Below are 16,373 nucleotides of genomic sequence, written 5' to 3'. Positions count from 1 at the left end.
GTTCTCCACTTCGTTCTCTATGAATCCCTGGTTATACTGTATATGCATTTGATCTTTAGGAATATCAAGATATTAAGCTTCTCTGCAGAAAGTATAAACAATGTTATATATTATTCAATTGTGCTGCACTTTTTTGTCTTGATCTCAATGTACAGTGGAAAATTTCCTGCAACACCTTGCAGCTTGAGACATTTTAATATTGAATTTGTGGCTTTATTTAGCATGAATGCCTAAATTAAAGCAGTGGTCCAAGGAAGGTTGTGTTTCGGCATGCATCACAATGTGTTGTACATTCACTTTGCACTATGTGGTATTACCTCCAATCATATATGGAGCAATTATTCATGTTTTACCAATTTGGCAAATTGAATTATTTAAACTGCCTCACTTGAGTTTTTATTAACCTGAGTAAAATCTGAAGTCCAAGAATATGTCTGCATGGGGGAGATGTGCAAAATCACCAATTACTGCAGAAATACTCCATTTGTTCATAGTCAAAAAGTCCCTTGTGAACTGCAGAGTCTTTATTCATTCCATGTTCATGTGTAACATGAGACCACAAAAAAAATGGAGATGATTAATGAAAAATGTGCTAGGTACCCATCGTGGGCTAGGCAGCATCTATGGGGGATAAAAGCATAGTTGATATTTGGGACAGAGACCCTTTGGCAGGACTGGAGAAAAAACACTGAGGAATAGATTTAACAGCTGGGGGTGGTGAGAGAGAAACACAAGGTGATAGATGGAACCTGAAGGGGGAAGGGAAGGGATGAAGTAAAGAGCTGGAAAGTTGATTGGTGAAAGAGATACAGGGCTAGAGAAGGGGAAGTCTGATAGAAGAGGACAGAAGGCCATGGGAGAAAGAAAAGGAAGGAGGAGCACCAGAAGGAGGCGTTTGTGGGGGGGGGGGCAAGGAGATGAGGTGGAGAGGGAAAACGGGATGGGAAATGGTGAAGTAGAGTGGGAGGTGGGGAAGGTATTACCAGAAGTTCGAGAAATCAATGTTAATGCCATCAGGTTGGAGGTGTGGCCTCATCACAACAGTGGAGGAGGCCATGGACAGACATATCGGAAGGAGAAGTGGAAATAAAATAGGTGGCCATTGGGAGATCCCACTTATTCCTGAGAAGTTGAGCTTGATTACTTCGGGAGGATGAATGCAGTTGGGACATTCAGACTGAATTATAGGGTCTTCAGGAATATTGAGGATAGAGGACCTTGGTTTTCACGTTTGAAGATTCCAGAAGGTGACAATGCGGGTAGATAAGGTGGTGAAGTAGTTATATTTGCCTTCATTCATTGTCACTTATAATATAAAAGCAGATAGATTATGGTGCAAGTTTATAAAATATTTGTTAGGCCACAGCTGGGGTCCTTCGTACATTTCTGTTTGCCATGCAATACAAGGATATGATTGTGCTAAAGAGCATGTGGAGGTGGTTCATAAGGATGTTGCTTAGGATGAAGCATTTCAGTTATGAGGAGAGATTGGATGGCATGTGTTTGTTTTTGTTGAGTGGAGGAGGAAGTGAGGAAATTTTGAGAGTGATAGATAAGGCAGGTGGAAGGAATGCTTTCCGTATGTTTAAGGAGTCTTAAACTAGAGGATGTTGGAGGCCTTCAAAGGAAGAGTGTACCAAATTCCTTCATTTTAAGCGATGGCGATTTTAAGTTGGTGGGGTATATCAGTTGGTTTGAGTTTCAAGGATGCTTTGAGAATGTCCATTATATTCTGTCTATATGGTGATCTCTTGCAGCAAAGATACTATTTTAAGCTGTCAGAGCAAGTCTAGTATTATGCTTATCAACAATAGTGTGGTCTACTACACAGAGTAAACTGCATGTAATTAGGGCCTTAAAACTGGGATGTTGACCTGTGAAAAGCCACTGATTTGGTCATCTTGCCAGTGGTTTGGAGGATTTTGTAAAGGCAAGGTTGATTATCTTTCACCTGTGTTTTGAGCGTATTGTTGACCCTCAGGACTAATCTCCCCAGCCTTGATTACTGAGCTTCAGGACACAGCTCAGAGGCCAAACTCTGAAGTCATAATTCAGTTAAGCCTACTCCGGGCTGCTCCAGGGTTCAGATGGAACCAGATGGTGATGTGGGCACAAATTGCATAACTTTGAAGAAGGTTTAAAAATTTTTTTTGATAATACATGCAATGCAGAAGTGACATTTGAAACTAATGTCTGTTATAATCTTTTATATCAATGTGGCTAGATACACTGATGCTTGTTTCTATCCTGAGAGATCGGATTTGTCAAAAACAGCTTGTGGATTAAACATTCAACAGAGTCGCATCTATTTTCTTATGTCATATTCGTACACGCACATGTGCACACAGGTTCCAATAAGTTTTAATTTTGAATCTAACAATTGCCTACTGAGAAATTTTAAGGACTTATTTTTCAGTGAATCTGTATAAACAATGAATTCATTAGAATTCTTATAGTACGAGAGCAAGTGTTGGGCATAAAGCTCTATCTCTCTCACTTGTTCTCTTGCCATTTCTTGCATCATCACTTTGTATTTTCTGTTGCTTTTCCAGAACAGCATTTCTTGATGCTATATGCCACCTTGGAGCTGCATATTACTTATGCTTTTGGACTGGAATTTTTTCTTGTTTCTTGTGCTTATGTGAGCGGTTTCCACAAATTGTGAAATTTTGCCAAATAGTTGGAATGCAGACCAAACAGTTTTTCTGTAAAATCCTTCTAATCTGTTACTACTTCATATTCCCTCATGTCTTTATCTAGCTTTCTCTTAAGCGCATCTGGTATATCGAAAGCATTGTCTGTGGAAAGATGCTTTATATTTTTGGAATTTTCCAGTATTTAAAATAATAGAAGTCTGTTTCTTGTGATTTATCTAAAATGTTCTCTTGTCCTCCGCATTCCTCTATTTTATCTCTCACGTTATCTTAATCTGCCATCTATTCATTTCTGAATGATTTTGCCCTGTTATTTATTTTGGTCTCAGTCTTTTAGAACATAAGAAACAGAAGCCAGGATAAGCAATTTAGTCCCTCACATGTAATCTAGCATTCAATAAGAATATGATTGATCTTGTTTCCCATCATCACATTCTTCCAATGCTCCCTTCTCTTTGGATTTCCTTGGTGTCTAAATATCTATGTAGCTTTCTCCTGAATATATTAATGACTAAGCCTTCACAGTCACTCAGTAATGAAGAAATTTCCTCTCCAAAATTTGTTTTGAGACTTGAACCCCTTGTTCAAAACAGATCTTTAGGGAAAATATCATTCTTGCATTCCCTATAAAGGAATTTTGTACGTTACAATGAACTTGCCTCCTTTAAATTCAGATTGATGGCCCATTCTACTTGATATCTCTTGTGTGACAAACCAACCAGAAATTGATTTCCCCGTCACAAGTATATTGGGCTATATATAGAGAGCTGTCTCGCGTAATTGGAGCAACCTGCTCTTTCTCTTAAACGCTTTCCCCAAAAGGACTAACTTATTGTTTGTTGCCTTAATTCTCAAGTTTGTAGGGTATGATCTCTCCAACACAAAGTCAAGCTTTGCTTTTCCAGATTTGCAGTCCTATCCCTTAGATTGTTTTTCAGTAGTAATTTGCCTATCAGTGATGTAAAGCTCATTGACCTATAATAATCCTAGTTTGCTGCCCTTAAGCACAGGTTAAAATACTGGCTGTCCTCTAGTCCTCATAAGTGATCAAAGAGGATACAAAGATCTGTCAGGTGCCAGCAATCTCCTCTCTTGCTTTTCTTAATAATTTTAGATGGATCATATCAGGCCCTGGGGACTTGCCTACCTAATTGGTAATTGCTTTATTATTGCGACATATACCAAAATCTAATGGAAGTATTTGCTTTGTATGCCACCCAGACAGATCATTTCAAATGTAACTACATTGTAGTACAAAGGGCAAAGCAGTAACAGAATACAGAATATATTGTTATACAGTTATGTGTCGCTTAACGTCCACGATACGTTCTGTGAAATCGGACGTTATGCGATTTGGACAATGTGCGAACACTATATTATATACTTTGCCTCTTGCTGCTGCTATCACTAGGAGTGGTTTTGCTGCGTTTGGAAGCCATGATGCACTTTACAGTAATATTTTCGAAAGAAAATTAAACATAGAGAATGCTACTACACTCATGAGATGCACGATACACGAGATTGGTTACATACGTTCTCCGATCAGGACTATGGATGTATATGCAATCGGATGTTGTCCGGATGGACGTTAAGCAGCGCACACCTGGTAGTTAAAGACTAAGTGTTGTGCAGGTCAAGGAATAAGGTGTAAGGGCCATGGCAAGGTGGATTAAATGGTCAAATTATTCTTCATTGTTCAAGAGATCCAGTCAGGAGTCTTAAAACAGCAGAATAAAAGCTGTCTTTGAGCCCAGTGGTGTGTGTTTGCCTGATGGAAGAGGGGAGAAAAGAGAATGACTGGGATGGAAAGGGGCTTTGATTATATTGGCTGCTTTCCCGAGGCAGTGGGAAGAGTAGGCAGAGTCGATGGTAGAGAGGCTGTTTTTGTTGTGATAGACTGGGCTGTGAAATTTCATGCTGTCTGGGCAGAGCAGTTATCATACACAAACTGTGATGCATCCATACAGAATCCTCTCTATAAAAATTGATGAGTGTTTATATTTTTCAAGAACCAAAATGTTCAAGAGGCACAACACCACCTCCCCTTTGATACCAACCTGACCCAGAATGTTGTTATACCTCTTCCTGGTCTCGCTGCATTTTGTCCTTTTTGCTGGTGAATGCTGAAATTAACTACTCATACGACATTGGAGCAGAATTAGGCCATTTGGCCCATCAAGTCTGCTCTGCCATTCCATCATGGCTGATTTATTATCCCTCTCAAACCCATTCTCTGGCCTTCTCTCCGTAACCTCTGACACCCTGAGAACCTATCAATCTCCACTTTAAAGATTTAGTGTGTCATAATTTCCCTCTGTCATTTAGTGGTCCCATCCTTTCTCTGCCTTGGGATTCACTTTCGTCCTACTCACCAAGGATGTTCCATTGACCACATTTGCCTTTCATTATTCACTGGTAAAGTTCTTTTTCCCCTTCATTTGTATTTCTGAAGGGCCCTGTCAGGTCAGAGTCACAATCAGGTTTAATATGACTGGCATACGTAGCGAAATTTGTTGTTTGGTAGCAGCAGAACATTGAAATACATAACAAGAACAACTAAATTATAACAAGAAATGTCTATAACAATTAAATTAAATAAATAGTGCAAAAAGAGAATAAAAATAGAGGTTGTGTTCATGGGTTATTTGCCCATTCAGAAATACGATGGCATTGGGGAAGAAGCTGTGCCTGAAATGTTGAGTGAATGTCTTCAGGCTCCTGTACCACCACCTTGATAGTAGTAATGAGAAGAGGACATGTCCTGGGTGATGGGGTCCTTAATGATGGATGCTGCCTTTTTGAGGCATTGGCTTTTGGAGATGTCCTCGATTCTGGGGAGGCTAATTCCCATGAAGAAGCTGGTTGCAACTCTTTGCAGCCTTTTCTAATCCTGTGCAGTGGCCCCACAATACCAGATGGTGATGCAACCAGTTAGTATGCTGTCCACAGTAAATCAGTAGAAATTTGCAAGAGAAACTCTGGATGCTGGAAATCTAAGCAACACATTCAAAATGCTGGAGGAAATCAGCAGGCCAGGCAGCATCTATGAGGAAAAAAAGTACAGTTGATGTTTCAGGCCGAAATGGTCCTGCCCAAGGGTTTTGCCAAAATGCCAACAGTACTTTTTTCCATGGATGCTGCCTGGCCTGCTGAGTTCCTCCAGCATTTTGTGTGCGTTGCTCGAAATTGGCAAAAGACTTTGGTGATATACTAAGTCTCCTCAAACTTCCAATGAAATATAGCCGCTGCTGTTCCTTTTTTTTGGTTGTAACTGCATCAATATGTTGGGCCCAGATAGTTCTTCAGAGGTGTTGATGACCAGGAATGTGAAACTGCTCACCTGCTTGACTGCTGATCATTTGATAACTGACCAGTGTGTGTTCCATTGACTTCTTGAAGTCTACAATCAATTTCTTGGTACTAATGATGTTGAGTACAAGGTCGTTATACTGACACTACTTAACCAGTTGATCTGTCTTGCTCCTGTACGCCTCCACGTCACCATCTGAAATTCTGCCAACAATAGTTGTGTCATATTCAGATTTATAGATGGCCTACCCCCACAAATGTGTGTGTAGAGATTTGAATTTTGTCTCCTCTCACCTAAAATGTATGCAGTGCGGTATAAGACATTTTAAACCTGGGGAAAAGTTGCTGTCTGTCTGTTCAATCTATACTTCTCATAACTTAGAAACCTCTATCAGATCTTCCCTCAGCTGCTGCCGTTCCTTAGGAAACGGCCCAAGTTTGTCAAACCTCTCCTTATAGCACATGCACAGTGCACAGTGCCCTTGTTGCCATCCCTGTCAACAAAAGGTATATCACTTGGGATAATTTGCCTCCAATTCCCTCTCTTCCTTCAAATTTACCTGGTCCATTTCCAGCACCTCCCTCCCCTTTCTCGACATCTCTGTCTCTGAGGACAGCTTATCAACTGATGTCTCTTATCAACAGAGATTGCACTTTCTGAGGAAACTTAAACAAGCATCACTCCCCACTAACATCTTAACTACATTCTACAGAGGCATGGTTGAGAGTGTGCTGACCTTTTGCATCACAACCTGGTACTCCAGCTTCAGTGCTGCCAACCAAAAAGCCTTGCAGAGGGTGGTTAGGGGAGCAGAGAAGGTTATTGGGGTCTCCCTACCTTCTGTCCAAGACCTCTTTCAGAGTCGATGCCTCCAGAAGACACGGTATATCATTAAAGACCCCTCACACCCTCTCCATAAACTGTTTGTTCTTCTGCCATCAGGCAAACGTTACAGGAGCATCAAAACAAAAACCACAAGGCTACTAAACAGCTTCCTCCTACAGGCAGTCAGACTGCTAAATAGCTGCTCTACCTGACTCTGCTTTGGACACTTTTAGCTTGCACTGGACACTTACAACTTGATTTTAACCGACATGTGGCTGTTGTGTTTTACTATTTATTGTTGTGTTTACTGTTTATTGTTGCGTTTGTTATGTTATGATTGCACTTGCCCCTGGGAAACGCTGTCTCATTCTGCCCTGCAGAGCTAATGTATGGTTGGAATGACAATAAAGTTTTTGAATCTTGAATCTTATAAACCCACTGGCTCTCGTAGCTACCTGGACTATACCTCTTCCCACCTTTTTACTTGTAAAAATGCCATCCTCTTCTCCCAATTCCTGCATCTCCACTGAATCTGCTCTCAGGATGAGGCTTTTCATTCCAGAACTAAGGAGTTGTCCTCCTCCTTCAAAGAAAGGGGCTTCCCTTCCACCACCGTCAGTGTTGCCCTCAACCGCATCTTTTCCATTTTGCACACATCTACCCTCACCACATCACCAGGGATAGGGTTCCTCTTGTCCTCACTTACCACCCCACCAGCCTCAGCGTCCAGCACATAATTCTCCGTAAATTCTGTCATCTCCAATGGGATCCCACCACCAAGCACATCTTTCCCTTCTCCCCCCTCCCACTTTCTGCTTTCCACAGGGATCACTCCCCTACGTGACTCCCTTGTCCATTCATCCCTCCCCACTGATCTCCCTTTTGGCACTTATACTTGCATGCAGAACAAATGCTACACCTGCCCCTACACCACCTCCCTCACAATCATTCAGAGTCCCAGACAGTCCTTCCAGGTGAGGTGACACTTCACCTGTGAGTCTGTTAAGGGTCATCTACTGTATCCGGTGCTGCTGGTGTGGCCTCCTGCATATCAGCGAGCCCCATTATAAATTGGGAGACTGCTTCACTGAGCACCTACGTTCTGGTTGCCAAAAAAATTTTAATTCCACTTCCCACTTCCATTCTGATTTGTCAGTCCATAACATCCTCCACTGTCACAATGAGGCCACGCTCAGGTTGGTCTCTTTCATTACTCCCCATTCCCATTCCCCCCTTATTTTCTTACCTCCCCTTCACCTCCCTCCGGTGCCCCTCCCCTTCCCTTTCTATCACTGCCTTTTGTCCTCTCCTATCATTTTCCCCCTTCTCCAGCCCTTAACTTCACCCCACCCCCTCTACACCTGCTTCACCTGTCACCTACTACCTGGTACTGCTTTCTCCCCTTCCCCCACTGTTTTACTCTGACTTCTAATCTTTTTTTAAATCTCCAATCCTAATGAATGATCTCCACTCGAAACATCCACTGTTTAGTCTTTTCTATAGATGCTGCCTGGCCTGCTGATTTCCTCCAGCATTTTGTTTGTGTTGCTTGGATTTCCAGCATCTGTAAATTTTCTCTTGCTTGAAATATTTTGGATTCTTGGCTATGGCATTGAATTTCTTGCTGATTTCCACAATGTCAAGCTTTGCTGTTTTGCTGCTAACAGTGACTTTGTTGGGTGGAAAAAGGGAAAGTTTGTAGTTTTGAGATAATTTTCATTTTTCTGATTCTGCACTGATACTTGGGGTGGATGAAGCTATCCTTTTTTTTTTACTATTTACGCTGGTCTTCCTGTGTCCTTTTATTTAAAAAAAATAAAGATCACCATAAATAATTTTATTCTTAATGTAAGCCAAATTGTGGCCTATTCAGTAAACTGAGATTTGACTGAAGAGAAGGGATGTAATTGCATAAAGTTTTGATTTTAAAAATATAAACCCCTCATTTAGGCTGGGTGCTACATTGGGGGCATTTTCTGTGCAGGACTTCAGTCCTACATTAAAAATGTGATAACTTGTCTGATGTGGACGGCAGTAGATATCATATAAAAATGAAATGACACTTTATCAGTCATAGATACTGTTTTCCAACTATTATCTACCATCACCAATGAAAATAATTATCTGATGTGAATAATGCTTTTTGTTTTAAGGAAGTGCGAGTAAGTGCAATGTAAGTAAAGTCAATCTGACTACAACTCTATTAATGATACTGTACAGTACTTTTAAACAAAAGATCTGTGGTCGTTTGTAAAATTAATGGCTCATCAGTATTTTTCTATTTGAATGTAAGATCATTTTATCATTTGCTGAAGCATTCATTATTAAACTAGATCATAAGTATCCAATCACTTACTTCAGCTACTTCATCAGGTCACTGCAAACCTAAAAACATCTAGGTGGTTGTGCAAACAATGACTTATTCAGGATTCTTTACCGTTACTCTGGTTTTTGAACAATATTTTTTAAACACTTCACTGCGCATACCTGTGCAATAGGATTTCAGATGGCACTTGCATTTTTTTTATCGCAACCGGGTCAGAAAATTCAGAATTTCTTCATTTGTTGAGAAACGGTGCGGATAAGATCCTTCCAGCCCTTCGAGCTGCAGTGCCCAGCAAGCCCTGATTTAATCCCAGGCTAATCACAGGACAATTTACAATGACCAAATAACCTACCAACTGGTACGTCTTTGGACTATGGGAGGAAACTGGAGCACCCAGAGGAAACGCATGTGGTCAGAGGGGGTACCTACAAACTCCTTAGAGCCAGTGGCAGCATGGTAGCGTAGTGGTTAGCGGAATGCTTTACAGTATTAGCGACCTGGGTTCAATTTCTTCATTCTAACACGGATTTGCACATAAAGCTTAATGTATTAATTCGCTTTTTTAAAATGTGGACTATTTCTAGCTCCTGTGTACACAGTTGCATGTTAGCTTTGGACATCAGACAACATTCTGATGTAACACAAAATGCTTGAGGAATTCTGCATATCAGGGAGTATTTTGTGTGTGTTACTCCTGATTTCCAGCATCTGCAGAATCTCTTGTGTTTAACATTCTGATGTGAATGGTTGATCCTTGCTTTGACCCCTATTCCTGCAGTCTTGAACTCCTGAACTACAGACAGTCCATTTTTTATTAGCCTTCCTTGAAATCGACTGAGAGCTGTTAACCTTCTTGTGTACAGTTTTTCTTAAAGAAACTGCTGCAGATAAACTGCGGAGAATTAATTGTCATGGTTTCGCGATGCAGCTTTTAAATTAAGCGGGCTGATTATACAAGACTGAACTGTTTGCTTAATGACACAGCAGCCTTTTACCACAGGGAGGAAGAGAAATCTCGTGCTGACGGTGCCAGTTGCTGGAATGCACTGAAAATATCTACGTTCGTCTCCTCAAAATTCAAACGCCTTGAAAGCATATTTTCTTGTCAGTATTAAGTCCTGGTTCGTGCAAAATGATGAGGTGCAAAATGCACAGGGCATTGTGATCAAATTATATACCACAGTTGATATGTCCCTTCGGAACTCAGCTGAGTGTGCAGCTCTGAACGTGTCAGGTGACCCTGGCAGCCTATAAGCTTAAGCACGGCGCCTCTCCCACTCTCATAGACAGCAGGACTTGGCTGTGCTTTATTTCTGGGAAAATTGAAGTGGCCGCCATATGCCCAGTATTTTCATATCTCACGTGAAGTGCTCTCAGAAAATGGGAAAATAACGGCTGTATACATGGGGAGCTCTCATCTCCAAAGCAAAGGGTTACGTCTAGGTAATGATTCTTGGCTTTCGTTCGCTGGAAGTGCCTTAAATAAAGGTGTGTGCTGGCAGAGTTAAATTATTATTAGTGTGATCATGCAGCTCGCTCTTTTCCAACTCATTTCCCCACCCCCGCCGCTTACATTTTGCAGGCTGATATTCAAAGTGAGATTGCTCACCGAGGACTTTTACAAATGGTGTCACACGCTGTCCTCAGCAGTGTATCAGTCACTTTATTTGCTACAAAAACACATGGTTACACACTTCGCCGTTGTGCAGTGCAGTAAATGGTAATTGCTACTTCTGGCATTTTTGTGACTTTGTTCTTTGTTGTTCCGTTCTGAATTAGTTGTACCTTTTCTGTTTCTCTGTCGAATTAGTGAAACTAAATTTCAAATCATTAAGCCGCAAAGCTACCTTTTTTTGCACAGGAATATTTGCATTTAATTCTCAAATCTGCAACTCTTTCTACCCCCTCCCAAAAAAAATCCACGTTGGTGGGAGTGGGTGGTCTTTACGACAAAGAAACATCAGCTTTTTGTATTAATATTTTCCCTATGGTCAGCAGTTCTGAAATTGAGTGCGTGGGATTTTGTAAATCCACGTCTCGCAATGCAGTGGACGTGTTGAATGAATCTTCTGTGCTCGGAAAGCAAGGACAACCCGGACAATTTTTCCTTTAAAAAATCTTGCCTGAGTAGTTTGTAACATTATCGAGTAATTTTGTGCAGCTTTGGGAAAAAAAATAGCGTTACCAAAGGTAGTAATAAAATGTTTGGGTGTGCTTCTTTTGTGTTTACAAACCAGGAAGCCAAGCTAGTGTTTTTATAAAGTTTTTATAAACCCTACCTAAATAGACAAATACAAAGCGTAGTATTAATATCGTGGAATATGAAAATATTGCACGAGTCATTACTTTCTAATAAAAATATGGACTGTAAACAAGATTATTTGGGATTATCTTGGAATATTATTGACAATTTTTAAGTGAATAGTTGCTATTATTAGAGATTATTTAATTACATTTGGCATTTCCATCCCATCTAGGCATTATTATATAAGAGAAAAGTATATCCTTGTTACCTAGCTCGTTCCTTATTTTTATTATTTTGAAATAAATTTGAGGCCAGCTCTAGATATGAATTCTGCTGTAAGTGGAGTTGCATTTTTTCATGTCTCCTTAAGAATATGTTAGCAATTTGCAAAAATAATCCCATCATTGCCAAAAAAAATTTGAAATGTGAAAGAGTCAAGTGTACACATTTAGAGATATGTAGGCTGGCTGAGAGAGATTACAGAGAACCAAGGTAAAATATATGCATATAGTGGACTTTATGACACAGTTTATATCCTGCAGGAGGATGAAGCCTGCTTAAAAATTTGTTGCATCTGAATAGAGCAAGTGGAAGGGCTGCAATCAGAAGGGTTTTTTTTAATATAAATTCCTAAATTTATAAATTGATAGATTGCGGAAGAAGTGATTTGGTACCTTTCTCCTGGTACTGCATTACAGCACATTATTAAGATGGATGAATGTTTTGTAAACCTTTACTGCTTTGCAGCAATTGAGTGATGCTGATCCATGTGCATTCTTTAAATGAACCAAGACTGATCATGCTATTGCGAACATTAACGAAGCATACATTAGGGAAATTCTGTCAAGTAATGATGTGATTGTATGTTTTGGCATAATTGTATTGACTAATGTGAGATGGCTTTATAGTTTTAACTGCAATTGTAAAGGCTGAAAGTTTTTTGTTTAAAAGAAATTCTTTTTGTCTGCAGGATTCACTTAGAGACTTTCTGTTGGGGAAATCTCATTTGTTCAATTGCAATTGAAACCTTGCCCCACTGTGCAGAAGAGTAATTCTATTCAGTGAAGTGGGAGTGAGATTTGTTTAGTCCCTTAACCCTCTGCTCCTGATAAAGCCATGTTTGCTGCAAATCAGTTTTTAAGCTGTCTTTTCTAGACATTGATATTGCTAGAATAATGATACTGGAATGGGAAGAGGTTAGCGAAAGCGATTTATTATCTTGAAAATTACTAATGATCATACTGATGATTTATAAATTATCATAATTCACTATAGATGGATCAAAAAGAACTTCAATCTGGTTCACTATTTAACAACTTAAAAAGAGAATGTTGGGGGGAGGAAGGATGTCAATGATGGGCAAATTCTCAGTCCAATGGTCTCTATTATTGTTGGCAGGTGGAAACTAAATGAAAGGACTGGTTTCCAAATGGAAACTGCTGTATTTAAAATCTTCTCTGCAAATTTTAAGAAGATCTAAGTATATAAAAATGATTTTTGTCTATAGGGAATAGTCATGCAGACACCAATTTGACAGTTTCTGTGGTGATAATTCTTGCCTAATTTGGAAGTTTACAGAATCTTTTGATGATGGTAAAGCAAAATATCCTGAACCTTTAGCAATGACTTTTTGTGGCTGTTTTCTTTGTTCAAAATTTTTATATATTAATTTTTGATCAATATATAAAAGTTTGGCAGTTAACTTGGTGGAATTTTTTTTACGCACTTTAGCCTATATCTAATTGGTAATCTACTACACCAAATCTTCCAGCCAGTGTTTCATATAGATTCATAACTTTTTGACTCTATACTTTTTTAGTCTCTCACTGCTCAAGGCAACAAAGATAAAAATCGGATTGATGCCTGAACAACACAATATGTGGCCTAGTACACCCTTTACTCTAACTCTATTTCCTGTTTGTCAGCCAATATTCTATCCACACTGTTTATTTACTACTGTCTTAAACTTTAAATGTGTTACCTATGTGATTATTTGAAACACTTTAGAAAATCTGTTCTACTTAATACCATTGACTATCTTATTAATTTATGTCTAAATCCACAGCAAATTTGTCATTCATAGCTTGCTTTAGCAAAGTTTGCTGGGGCTACCATGGACTAATTGTGCATTTTTGAATTGTTCTTCATACTATAGATAAATTTAGCCTGATGTCTTAGGAGTTTCACATCAACCAGTAGTACACGGCTTAAGCAACTTTATGCAAAATTTTCAGTTCTGTGCATTTGTGAACATTGCTCAAGATTTCCAGCATCTGCAGAAACTCTGGTTTCAATTTTTCAAGTGCTTATTAATCAGACTAAAAATTGAATTTAAAATAACACGAGAATTTTAAGTGATTATGAGAAAACATGGTGCTAGAAATAGTTTACATCCATATTGGCACGTTTCTTTAATTCATCAGGACAGTGATAAAACAAACACTATACAGGAAGTTCTCCAATAATTGTTTGCATTTCCAAAGAAATGAAATTAGGCAATTTATAGCTTTGTCATCTGCTGCAGTCTTTTCTGGTCGTCTCACAGGAATTGCCCCAGGAATGAAATGATTAATGTATGAGGTGCATTTGATGGCTTAGGGCCTGTACTCACTGGAGCTTAGAAGAATGAGGGAAGATCTCATTTAACCTATCAAATATTGAAAGGTCTAGATAGTGGATGTGGAGAGGATGTTCCTATAGTGGTGGAGTCTGTGACCAGAGGATATAGCCTCAGAATAGAGGACGTCCCTTTAGAACAGAGATGAGGAATGTCTTTAGAGGATGGTGAATCTATGGAATTCATTACCATAGATGGCTGTATTGGCCAAGTCATCGGGTATGTTGAAAGTGGAGGTTGATATGATTAGTAAGGGAGTCAATGGTTACAGGGAGGAGGCAGGAGAATGGGGTTGAGGGGTAATATATCAGCCATTATGGAATGAATAAACAGAGTCAATGGACCAATTGACCTAATTCTGCTTCTACAACATGTCTTATAGTCCTATGGTCTTAAAACTTTCACTGGGCAAGGAATAACGCAAGTGGCCTGTGTTGTAAGAAAGACTATTAAGTGGAATAATTTTTAAGACTACATGAATCATGGTAATTATTTTGTGGAATTTTTAGGGGAAACTGTACACAACAGCTTATATTTGAAGTAGCAAGCAACATGTTCCAAATGATACTTTGCTTTGATGCTGAATCGAGGCCTCCAGCTGAAACAATGTCTTTGCAATATCATGGCCCAGCATGTAGGAATCTTCACTAATTTTCATGCCCTTAGCAAGAATGAGGGTCAGGAGAAGCAAAATTATTAGTGTAAATGACTGGCATTTTAGGTGACTGAAGACTACATGTATATTCGTGATCTGTTGTGACATTTTTACTTGAAGGGTATAATTGTATGAAAATAGCAAGTCTTCACACTTGACTTTACTATAATCTATTTAGAAGGAGAAAGTAACCTTTTTCTTCTAAGTTTCCATTTTGACAGTTAAGGAATGTCACAAATGTTCTTACTCACAGTTGTGTCTGGATAATACTATGGATGTATTGTATTGAATGAGAAATAGGCGTAGGGTTTTCTTGCATGAGAGGCGGCTTTGTGGGTGAAGACAGAAATGGGTCAGTTTTGTCTCTGAACCACAATCCAATCAGTTTTCTCAACATTTAAAAATAAGATTCTAGATAAGCTCTTCGATTATCAGTGCATAGATAACTACAGACCAAGTATTGGTAAAATTGATTACCAGATAAGAACCTGATGGTTGGCATGGACATGTTGGGTTTAAGGATCTGTTTCTGTGCTGTATTAACCAATGACTCTGTTCAATATGTGGCATTGTCACTGATCTAGAAGAACTGTACAATTTACACAAACTGAAATTCTTCATAGAAAGGAATTATTTAAGATGCATTTATGCTTCTGGCCATTTGGGCTTTGAATGTAAATGTTACGAAAATGGTCAGGAGTTTTGATTTTTTAAAAATTAATTTTAACTGTAGTATCTTGCCTATTAATTTTGCACAACTGCTGACTTTAACAACTTTAAAAGGGCAGTATCCAGCTTGAGCATCATTTGAAGATGATGAGCCATTCTTTATTGTATGACTAGTGATATTGAGAAAGAGATGTAGTGATTTTTAAGAGACATTTAGATAGGCACATGAAGCTGAAGGAAAATGAAGGATGATATGGACATTGTGTAGGCAGAATGGATTAGTTTAGTTAGCCACCTGATAACTAAACTGATTCAGCAGAATATTGTAGGCCGAAGCATCTGTTCCTGTGCTGCACTGTTCTATGTTCTATTTAGTGGTGCATACTTGTATTAAACATTATTAATAATACATTGTCTATTAATTATGTTTAGAAAAAGCATTATGGCTATCGCTGGGTTCCAACGGATGAAGCAATGAAGATGTTTTAACACAAAAATGACTACAATATGCACAGTGGGTCCTTTTCATTGTTTTTCTGAACTTTCTACCCTGTTGTGCAAAGCCAGCACTGGCAAAGAAAAACTGTAAATATTAATAGTCTCTTAATGAAATTCTTTCTTGTTTTTTTTAAAAAGCTCACTGAATATTGATTTTAGCATGTCCAATCAATTTATAGACCAGTTTGTACAAAGCCACATCTGAAGCTACATTGGTTAAGAATTCATTCTAACACTCTAACTCTTCATGCTATCACCACTCAGCATTTTTACTTAAACTCCTTTGAAGTCAGGACAAGAAATCAGACTTGTAAAATGACTACGTGGAAGAATATACCTTTTTCCTGTGCACAAAAATTATAATGATATGTTGACAGTCGAAAGAGATTTCATTTTTTAATATGGTGCTGCAGACAACAGTCTTCTGCTAGACTCTGAGAGAAGTATGCCTTTAAGTTTCTGTAATCTACTCCATGAAAAATCTGTGACCCAGAGTCTAGCAGTAAGTGGACAAGTCCACTCATATTATTAATGTTTCTTCTGCATATTACTAAAGATATTTATGTACATGGAA

At 39.0% G+C, this 16,373-nt stretch overlaps 1 protein-coding gene across 8 annotated transcripts in view; it reads left to right on the top strand.

Moving 5' to 3' along the window:
- ctbp1 (C-terminal binding protein 1) overlaps positions 1-16,373 on the top strand; it is a 212,409-nt gene that overhangs the window by 142,216 nt on the left and 53,820 nt on the right. The window contains exons 1-2 of one of the 8 annotated variants that reach the window (XM_073042240.1): positions 10,429-10,558; positions 15,734-15,815. The exons of 3 other annotated variants lie outside the window; for them this stretch is intronic. In XM_073042240.1, coding sequence (XP_072898341.1) covers positions 15,809-15,815 — 7 coding nt within the window. In that variant the 5' untranslated portion in view covers positions 10,429-10,558; positions 15,734-15,808. Of the gene's footprint in view, positions 1-10,391; positions 10,604-15,733; positions 15,816-16,373 lie in introns of those variants that run through there. 4 more of the 8 variants (XM_073042239.1, XM_073042241.1, XM_073042235.1 and 1 more) reach the window with 4 other exon arrangements.

Source organism: Hemitrygon akajei, chromosome 4, assembly GCF_048418815.1.
Source record: "Hemitrygon akajei chromosome 4, sHemAka1.3, whole genome shotgun sequence".
NCBI classification, from domain to species: domain Eukaryota; kingdom Metazoa; phylum Chordata; class Chondrichthyes; order Myliobatiformes; family Dasyatidae; genus Hemitrygon; species Hemitrygon akajei.
Note: the sequence above shows the minus strand (reverse complement) of the source record. Positions and strands in the feature narration are given on the sequence as shown.